At 46.6% G+C, this 11,007-nt stretch overlaps 1 protein-coding gene across 1 annotated transcript in view; it reads right to left on the reverse strand.

The window, feature by feature from the left end:
* The window catches only part of C17H12orf56 (chromosome 17 C12orf56 homolog), a 61,179-nt gene extending 55,796 nt beyond the window's left edge, over positions 1-5,383 (reverse strand). Inside the window, exon 1 of the mRNA XM_038315061.1 lies at positions 5,132-5,383. Within this exon, the coding sequence (XP_038170989.1) occupies positions 5,132-5,383 (252 nt within the window). The remainder of the gene's footprint in view (positions 1-5,131) is intronic.
* Between the last annotated feature and the right edge of the window lie 5,624 nt (positions 5,384-11,007).

An 11,007-nucleotide genomic window follows, 5' to 3' on the forward strand; every position in this document is an offset into this window, starting at 1 on the left:
TGTTTGTCCAAATGAAACTAAATGTTTGCCTCCTTCCTTTGTCACATATTTTATTCTTCTTTCAAAAAAGACTTATTTCATCTTTAATTATGTTACTTATGTGTGGGGGCATTATATGACTGAGCACATGAGCTGGAGCCGGCAGAGGGCAGAAAGGGGCATTAGACCCCCTGAAGCTGGAGTTACGGGTGATTGTGAGTATCCAGCGTGGGTGCTAAGAACCAAACTCGGGTCCTCTGCAAGAGCAGCCAATGCTCTCAGCTACCGAGCAGTCTTCCCAGCCCCACTTCTGTCCCATTCTTTTTGAACTGACAAACATTTTAGTTTTTTTTAAAATTATTTTTTTAAGTTAATATATAAAATATTGGGTTTCGTTATGGCGATTTCGTATGTACGTGCCATCATCTTTTTTCTTATTTCTGGAGCTGGGGACTGCCGGGGCACACAGCCACGGGGCAAGAGCGACAGGACACACGGAAGGAGAGGCAAGGGTTGCTGAAGTCAGCAGGATTGTCCTCGCTAGCTTTGAAGAACCAATTTGTGGGAAAAATCTCTGGAGTTTTGTCATTTTTGAAGAATGCGCCTAACACAGAGGTCTCCAGAGCTTGCTGAGACATGAGAGCCAAGTTCAAGAAGGGACCATACCTCAAAGGGACAGGCAGAAAGTGATTCAGGAAGACATCCAATACATTCTTCTGTCCTCTCTGTGCACAAGTCCATGCACTCAACACACATGCACAAACATGCACACACACACACACACACACACACACACAGGTTCTTGCACTCAACACCCATTCACACAAACACACACATATTTACTTGTGTTAAGTATTTTTTTATGTATCAGGGCTAGAAAAATGGGTCCGTGCTTAAGAATGTCTGAGACTCTTACAGAAATCTAAGTTTGGTTCCCAGCACCCACATTGGAAGCTGGCAACTGCCTATAACACCAGCTCCAAGGAATCTGACACCCTCTTCTGGTCTTCTGGGGACTCACACAATAAAAATTAAAAGAAAATATAAAGAAAAAATGTGTATGACCTTAGAGAGTCTCTAACGAATTGTGTTGTGTTGTGTAGTCTATACAACAGCAGCACTACACAACAGTGTGTGTGTGTGTAGTCTACACAACAGCAGACCTCTACAGAGTACCTTCAAAAGTAGCTTTTAATGAAAATATCAGCACTTTAGAGGCTTGCCCAAGCTTTCTAGCCAACTGAGATGAACCACACCAAACGCCTGTAAAGACCTTAAGCACACTTTTCCTAAAAGAGAAATCTCACTCCTCCAAAACATGTATAGATGTCTGATCTAACTTTTTATAGCCACTACCTTCATCCTTTTCCTTCTTTTCTTTAGACAAGAAAATGGTATTGCATCTACCTGCTTGCAGGGTTGTTGTTTTGTTTGTTTGTTTGGTTGTTCATTTGATTGGTTGGTTGGTCATTTTTTCCCCAGCACTGTAACCACACTCTAGATTCACAGGTGTCTACCACATAGCAAACTGGGAGAGCTGGGGCCCAGAAGCATTAGGGCTAGCTTGCTCTGGGGCTTACAGATGTCCACGTGACACAAGGTCAAAGGCAGAGAGGGAACCCGAGACAAGTGGACATGAACTGACCAGCAGACAAGCTTGCAGAGCAAGGTGAGAAGTGAGGACTGATGTAGGAGTGTTTCTATCTATCTGCTGTTTCATTGGTTAATTAATAAAGAAACTGCTTGGCCTGATAGGTTAGAACGTAGGTGGGTGAAGTAGACAGAACAGGATGCTGGGAGTGAGGCAGATGCCTCGGGCAATTGCCCTGCCTCTCCTCTCTGGGACAGACGCGATGGAGCCAGCCGCCAGGTCAGACATGCTGAATCTTTCCCGGTAAGACACCACTTGTGGTGCTACACAGATTATTAAAAATGGGCTAAGCAAGATGTGAGAACTAGATTATAAGAGGCTGAAACTAATGTAAAAACTAGTGTTTACATGAATACAGTTTGTGTGTTATTATTTTGGGGCATAAGCTAGCCAGGCGGCCGGGAGCTGGGCGGGAATGCAGACCACAGCTCATCACTACAGATGACAAGAGAAGGCGCACAGAGATGTGGTCCCAGAGAGAGGGCAGTGCCCAGGGACACGGGGGCTAGGTAAGCTTTCAGCAAAGGGAGGACGGGTTCTCAAGCTGCTCGGCAGTGACATATGTCAAAATGTGACCACCTTGACGTAACTCAGAGAGTGACAACATGTAATGCAAGAAATTGAGGATGATGAAATTATCAAAGAACTAATAAAAATATTAAATTCTTTAAAACTGGAAAACTTGCCAGTTTTGTGGTGCCACATGCCTTTAATCCCAACACTCTGGAGGCAGAGGCAGGCAGATCTCTGTGAGTTCGAGGCCAGCCTGTCTACAGAACCAGTTCCAGGACAGCTAGGGCTGTTGCACAGAGAAACCCTGTCTCGAAAAATCCAAAAAAATTAAATTTTCATTCATTCACTCATTCATTCATTCATCTTAAGGGAAAACCTATGGAGTCTAGTATAAATCTCTAGACTATAACAATCCAAGACCTATTTTCTAAGATCTCAGAAAATGAGATTAAGACATTTGTGCTCGGCAGGATCCTTTCTCAGGAAGGATAATCTTAACAGCCCATTCACCTGAAATGCCATAAGGAAACTGCATCAGCTTCCTACAGAGCGTATGGCCGCCAAGACACGGCACTGCTGCCACTCAGCAACACACACTTGCTTCCTTTCAGTTCTGGAGGTGAGAAGTCTAGCCAGGAGTCCGGTCTTGAGGGGATCAGTAAGTGGGGGAGCTCTGTGGATCAGCACTTGCCTGGGATGCACCAGGCCTGCATTTAGTCCCCAAACAAAGACTACAGTAGGTCTTGCTCACAGTCAGGTACTGGCAGGACTGTACCCTTCTGGAGGCCCCTAGGGAAGTCTGTCTCCTTGCTGCCTTTCAGCCCCTAGATGCTGCCCTCCTTCTCCACACTCCCAATTCCTTCTTCCTTTGAAACTAGCAATGGCTGGCTGGTCTTTCTCAGGCTGCCTCTCCCTCTCTCTCTCACTTACATGGTGCCTACCAGGATACTACTAATTTATCTAATTTTATTTATTTACCTTTAAAAAATGAATTTAGCTTAATTATGTGTATATGTAGAGGAAGGCCGTGTGCCTGTGAGCGCAGGGTGCTCCAGATCCCGGGAGCTGGGGTTCCAGGCGGGTGTGAGGCACGTGGAGTGGGTGCTGGGAACTGACTCAGTCCGGAAGAACAGTATGTGTGCACTCTGAACTGACGAGCCATCTCTCCAGCCTCTGTTTATTTACTTTTCAACAAGGTCTTGCTGGCCCCAAACTCATGATCTCTTCTGGAGTGCTGGGGTTACAGGCATGGGCCACGAGGCCCAGGTCAGACTCCTACTTTAAAGTCAGCTGAGTAGCATACTCAATTTCCCTTGTCATCTGATATAACACAGTCACAGATCCCAAGGATTTGGAGTGTGGCTATCTCTGGGGAGGAATCGCTATCACAACTTTCAATGATAACCTACACTGCCCAAAAGGGACAATGACCCTACAAACAGTGTTTAAATATTAGATTTGTGCAGCTCATATATAGTTACAACATATTCTTCTGGGGTTTTTGGTTGTTTGCTTTGGGGAGTCATTTCATTTTGTTTGCAAAATGGGAGATTGAACTTAGTCATTGTGTATTAATAGTCTCCTGCATTCTGGTTTGGCTGTTTGATTAAAAAAGAAAGTAAAGACAATTTTTTAAATTAGCTCAGAAGACCAGAAATAATGACAAAGATTTACTTTTTTGAAGAAGAAAGAATAAAGAAGAAGGAGAAGGAGGAGAAGGAGGAGAAGGAGAAGGAGAAGGAGAAGGAGAAGGAGAAGAAGAAGAAGAAGAAGAAGAAGAAGAAGAAGAAGAAGAAGAAGAAGAAGAAGAAGAAGAAGAAGAAGAAGAAGAAGTTAACAGAGCTGGTGAGGAGGCTCAGCAGCTAAGGGTGTTTAATGCAAAGACTGAACACCTGAGTTCGAGCCCAGGCCCCTTAAGATGAGAGACCTGACTTAACACTTGCTGTCCTCTCACCTCTACATACACACACACACACACACACACACACACACACACACATACTCACAAATAAACACACACGTTCACACAAAATAAAAAAGTGCATTAAATAAAAGTTTTATAGAAACAAATCAGTGTGATCGCAGCTGACAAGGGAAATCTGAATTTAAAAAATAAAACTTCATTGAATTTTTTTCTTATAGTGCATTTTGGACCAAATTTTGATTTTCTAGGCAAAACAGTCAGGAGCCTCGCCAACTTCTCCCTCGGGGACAGGGGCTCTGGCAAACGAGAGAGAAAGGAGGCGAGACACCTGTCCCAAGGGAGAAAGGAAGAAACACCTGGAAAGCAGCGCAGACAAAGAGACCAGGAGTTAGTGGGAGGGGAAACCGGAGAGGAGGCTGCTGGCTCTTACAGTCGACCTGTTCCCAGAGGAGAGAGAGATGGAGGCAACACTCTAGAAACTGGGACGCGCTCAGAGAGGCCAGATTGTACCTCCTGAGACTCGGCTCTGATGACACTCCTTCCAGGAAGTTTTCTCATCCAGTTTGGATCAAGTGGCAGCCTAAAAGGAGCAAGTATCCAGTGCACATCACGTAAACTCATTCGTTCCCTCACTTAGCCTGGACCAGTCCCGTGTTAATTAAACATGAGCGGCTAGAAAGTAAACAACGCCAGGCAGCTTAACTCGCTCGCAGCGTTAGTTTGCGCGGGTGTGGGCTCCCGTTCCTCCCCCACACGCTGCAGACTAGGAGCTTAAAGGACAAGAGGCTGGCTTGAAGGTGTGTTTCTATAATAGGGGGACGAGCTGTCAAATCTCCGCAATGCTGGGAGCAGGGGTAGACAGGTTGAGAAGGGGGTGGGGGCGTCGTTATTTGAAATTCTCCCGCAATCCCCAGCTTTCCCGCGCCGTTGCTTTCACTGACAATAAGATGTGGGGAAGTCGTGGGCGGGATGGAGAAGGTGTTCCTCCTTTCGCCGGTGCAGGAGGGGGATGCGGGAGTTTAGGAAGGAGCCCGCCCGCCCGCCAGCCCTCCCACGATCCTCACCAGGTCAATGGCTACGACGTCCCGCAGAGCCACGACCCGCCGGATGGACTTGGGCGGGTTCTCGGTCAGGTAGATGAGCCGGTCGCTGAGCACAACGTACTTGAACGTGTGCTTCTCTGCGTCGGACACCACGATGCACGGCTCGTAGGCGCGGACGGCGTCGTAGACCTCGGGCGCCAGGTGCCGCCGCAGGAACGCGTCTAGACGGCTGTTCGTGCGCGCCGGGAAGCCGGACCGAGCGGGGCTAGCCATGCGGCACCCGCGACCAGGCAGCGTGTCTCCGCTGGCTGTGCCTCCACGACACTCTGTGGAACCCGTGCACGCCACAAAGCCGCGCGCCAGCTGCCTCCGCCACCACCGCGCGGGGACGCAGGCCGCCCGCCCCAAAGCTTCAGGAACCCGCTGCGCGGTCCGGTTTCCGAGCCCCCTGCCCCGCCTGGCCCCGCCCCTAATCTTTGTCCGCACTTTCACAGCGCTGGGCTGGGCAAGACTGAGGTCTTTCTCGCAGGGTTGATTGACGACTGAGAACCACTCAAGGGCTGGGAAGGAATAGTTAGGGGGTCTCATCCAGCTACTGAGTCACATGGTCCCATACAAACTTCATTGATAATGGAGGCAAGTTTTAACCTGATTTCCCGTTCAAGAGAAACTTGAAGCATGGAGTTTTACCGATTTGAGAATCCTATAATGACAGATTTCGCCTTTGACCAGAACATTGCCTGGTTTGTATGACCATAACATTGACTTTCCAGCTTTGTCTCCGAAGCAGGATTCTGTCTCAAGGGGACTCTCACAAATTGCTCTGGTAACGCAGGACCATCTAAACCGTGCACCTGTGTTCCCGAGAACAATGCGGAAAATGAATGCACTGTTGAAAGACCCTCTGGAAATGGAAGCTAATGGGTTGAAGGATGTGGATTGTGTAGCCCTAGAGACGGAGAGCAATAACAAGTCCGCTTCACGTTTGCAGGCCGGGAATAGCACGGAATGTTGGGTTAACGAGATGAAAAGCAGACAGAGACTTGCTTGCCCTAGGTGTGCACTTCCATTTTTATTTCAAATCCTAGGAAAGACATCTTCCCGTCCCTCCTTCCCATTCATCTAAAGACCCAAGAATGGAGCCAGGTGACCCACACTGTAGGCCTATCATTCCAGGGACTGAGGCCTGAGGAGAGCCATACTGGAGGTCTGACTTTGTCAGTCTAGTGAGTTCTGGACTGCACAGCAGGACCCCGTCTCAAAAATAAATACAAGGAAAAGATACAATGAAAAGATACAATAAAAATATTATCCTTCTATTTACTAACAACCCTTAATAAAATCTGATCTTCCTTACAGTGATTTATATTCTCCTTTCTTTCACATTTTACTGTTATATGTTGAATACTGTAAACAATTTTCCATCCATTTTGGGAGAAGGGTCGAAATGTAATGCAGTGTGTAGCCAGATATTTCGCCCCTACAATAGGGAAAGAGAAGTGCTTAGGCCTAGCTAAACAAAGCAGTAATAAATAGAACACGCTATTTCTTTTCTTAGCCTGTATTTGGTAAGAGTAGGGAACAAGTGCCACCTGCTGGCAAAATCTCAGATGGCCTTAGCACTCGAGTGTCCCCAGAGTTTACCTGACTCCTACGGGTAGCTAACAGTCAACCCCACAACAGCGGCTCGGTGACAAGTGACTATAACAGCAGAAGGAGGCAGTGAAGACCAGGGGGGAAAGCCCCACTTCAGACCTCTGTCTTGTCTCTGGGCTTCTTGTTTTCTACCCACTTCCCAGGACCAAGACAAACAGAATGTGGGGATCATGACCAGAACAGGCAGTGCACCTGCTGTGTGTGCCCAGACACCCACTAGGGATCAGACATCTTTTGGTGACCAAGACACCAACCTTAATAAACCTTAAGATGAAGCAAGCACACAAGAATGGGACTGATGATGACCTCTTCTAAGCCTGGCGACCCACAGAGAAGTCAGGATCATGGTTTCTAGGTACTCAAGTGTTCCACACCGTTTCCAGGGCAACAGCAAAGTTGAGATTGCAGGGAACGGGTCAACCACAGAGAAAATCGTACTGTGTTTGGAGGCAGAGGGATTGGATTAGATGACTAACCCTGCTACTCACTATCTGTGAGATTTTTAGGGGGAAACATCACTTAACCTTGCAGAGCCTGAGTCTCACCACATATGAAAGGCATCTACTAACTCTTGCCCTGCCTGCCAAAGAGTGGAAGACCAGAAAGTCCCGCACACATTGAAGTGTCCATGTTCTCCTGGGCTTTCCTAATCTTTCCATAGGCAGCTAACCCAAACGTCCCTGAGATAAGCACTTACTTTTTTGGTTTTGTTTTGTTTTTGTTTGTTTGTTTTTTTGTTTCTTTGGCTTTTCAAGACAGGGTTTTTTCAGTGTAGCCCTGGCTGTCCTGGCACTCGCTCTGTAGAACAGGCTGGCCTCGAACGCACAGGGACCCGCCTGCCTCTGCCTCCCAAGTGCTGGGATTAAAGGCCTGTGCCACACAGCAATCACATGTTTCTTTGCCTTCTAAGCCCATCCAAACTCAAGAAACATTTGGCATAGATTCTGAGCAAGCAAGCATTTGATAATTGCTTATTATCAAATAAGGGGAGGATTACGTGTGTGGAGCTAACCTCAAAAGGCAGTCATTGACCACCTTGAAAACAGAGCCGTGGGCTCCGTCCAGGCTTAGTTGATTGAACTAACTTGAAAGTATAGACGTTATGAGAATAACGCCATGAAAGCAGACAAACTGGGTTCAAGTTCCAGCCCTCCCCCTCGGCAGGTAAATGACCTTACATGTCACTCAACACCTCGGTTTCCCCGTCCGTGGAGGAGAGACTAAGAGCTCCAATAATGAAGTATTGTTACGATTAGCAAAGCTTGAAAAGAACTGAGAAGCAGGATAAGGGCTGGAATGTGAGGGATTTGACAGAACGAGCGAGACTCTGGATTTGATTCTCAGCACTGCCAAAAGAGAAGGAGACGTGGTGGCAGCGTGCCTGTAATCTCCCACTTGGCAGGTCTGAGACAGAGTCATTTAGAACTCATGATTCGATGGAGCTGCCCTGGTGTGGCTGAACATGTGCTTTTAGAACAGCTTCAGGGCTCACAGATCAGAAGGCCTAGGGCCCTGGAGCTGTGGTTCAGCACTTGAGAGTGACGGCTGCTCTTCCAGAGGACCCCGGTTTGGTTCTCAGCACCCATACGGTGGCTCACAACACTCTGTGCACTCTTTTGACCTCTGTGGGTACTGCATATTTATGGTGTAGGTACATACATGCAGACAAAGCACTCATACACATAAAGTTTTAAGGATAATAAAATAAACAAAAGGGGGACTGATTTGGGAAACCCCTAGTTATTCTACTGAGTGTTAGTGGATATTGTTCAACTATCTATAGTAATCAGCAATCAGATGTGTTGGAAGCCCTAGAAGAATACAGCATATGGCAACTGATAATTCAGAAGCCAACCCACCAGAGGAATGGCTCTGATGGAGGCTGACCCTGCCCAGACAAGGCCCCTCAGGACCATCGGCTCTGGAAACCGATGCTCACTTTTGCTAAAGCAGCTTGGTGTCTCCCAATACCTGCGTTGTAGTGTGTAATCTCATGTGATGTGTATATGTAATCTCATGATTACATCTCAGTCTTATGGGCACATATATCTGTAGGTAGTCAGGAAGCTGACTTTTCATTTAGTTATATAATTTTTATATAAAGTATACATACTAGGACATGCTTCATAACTAGATCTGTTTGTCCCACAAGGACTGTAGACACTTAAAAGCCCGCTGTGTTCCTTTTGCTCAGACTAACTGCACACAGTTAGCTCATTTTTACCTCAGAACAAGTTTAAACTAGACTAAAGGCTTTTCGTAAATGGATCATAAGTTCAAAACTTTGCACCTATGCACAAGGTCGGAGTCGCAGATGTCCAAACTAGGTTGCTACACAAAGCACCCTAAGGAAAGCTTGCCAGTTTTTCACTTGCCAAGTCTGCTAACAACTGACCTATGTCTCAAAGCTTATCACCAGGTACTGAGGTCCCCTCCCCACGCCATCTGATTACAGTCTCATTTCTGTAACCTTGAAACCCTTGTGTTGCCATGGTAAAAGGCTCAGCTCCCTAACTCTTACCTTACAATGTTTAACTCTTACAGTTTTTTATCCAAACCTCATGAGAATGAGAAAGTTTGGAGACTAGAGGAGAAGAAGCTAGGAGGAATTAGAAGTAAGACAGGAGAATTGGAATAGAGGCAGAACAATTAAGAGACTGCTTCAGAAATTCATAGAGTGAGAGAAAGAGAGATTGCCCTCAGACACCCTAGGAAAAGGTTCCTTTCACTTGCTGTAGCATCTGATCTGAACTCTGAAGAGGATCTTGGGGCTGGGCCCCAAAGGCCCTTGATACAGACAGCATACAGAGGAGAAATCCACAAAAATCGAAGGAAACATTCAAATGCTATCAGATAAGTTTTTTTTCTGGAAATGTGCAGAGTGAGAGACCTTGGGACACTCAGCCCTAAATGGGACACTTCCTTCAAATGCCTCTCCTAGGTCTCTGTGGAAGAGGAAGCTGAAAGGTAAGAGCCGGAGCGGAGGCAGGACACCAAGGAAACAAGAGCCTCTAAATCAGCAGGATCTATGCACACACGAACTCAGACCGACTGAGGCAGCACACACAGGACCTGAGCGGGTTGGCACCAGGTAGGGTCCCAGAGCTGAAGGGAGGAGGGGACACCGGCTGCATCTCTAACCTGGAAGCTATCTCCAATTGACAGACAACCACTTGCAAATGAGAAATCAGTTTTCTCCAAAGACGTCTCACTGGGGAGATAAACACCCTTCAAAATGAACTTAACAGCATCTTCAGACATTTCGGAGACTTTTTTTAACCTTAAAGGTCCCTTGTATATGCGTTATGGCTTCCATTTTTTGTGTTTTTATGGAATTCCTGTGTGTGCAAATGTGTGTGTCTCGGCGTCTATGTGTTTCTTATATATATTTTTGTTGACTCTTTTTTCTTCTGTTTGCTTTGTCCTATTCCTATTTGTTTGGTTTTGTTTTATCTTTTTTGTATTTTAGTATTATTCCTTAGAAGATTGTTTCTCAGGAAACAGAAAAAGTGTGGATCTGGATAGTAAGGAAGTTGGGGGAAGAACTAAGAGGAGTGGGGAAAGGGAAGCCCTAATCAGAATACACTGCATAAAATATATATACGTATATATGTATTTTCAATAAAGAAGTCACAGATTTTGAAAAAGAACATTTTCTGGGACTGAGGAGATGGCTTTGGTGGGTAAGAGCGTTCCTGTACAATCATGAGGCCCTGAATCTCCAACACCCACACAAACAAGTGAGTGCTGGGCCTGGAAGAGGGCTCAGCGGGTAGGAGCGCTTGCCCTGCTGCTCCTGGGGCTGGAGTTCACGCCCCACCACCCACATGGCAGCTCACAACCACTTGAGGTCCAGTTCTGGAGAATCCAAAGCCCCTTTCTGGTCTCCTTGAGCAATAGGCATGCACGCAGTGCACAGACATGCAAGAGGTAAATGGCTCCATGCGTGGAATAATAAAGTCAAATCCTTTTAGAAGCTAGCTGTCCCTGCTTATAACCCCAACATTTAGAAGGAGAAAACAAGTGGATCATGGGCTCTCAGGCCAGTCAGCCTAATCAAAAGTTCAAAATTCCAGTTCAGAGAGTATGGGAGTTTAAATGTAGTTAGCCCCCATAATCTCATAGGGAGAGTGGTACTATTAGGAGACATGGCTCTGTTGGAGTGGGTGTCACCTTGTTGGAGGAAGTGCGTCACTGTGTGGGTGGGCCTCGCAGTTTCCTATGCTCAGGATACCGCCCAG

The sequence above is a fragment of the Arvicola amphibius genome, chromosome 17 (genome assembly GCF_903992535.2).
Source record: "Arvicola amphibius chromosome 17, mArvAmp1.2, whole genome shotgun sequence".
Lineage (NCBI taxonomy): Eukaryota > Metazoa > Chordata > Mammalia > Rodentia > Cricetidae > Arvicola > Arvicola amphibius.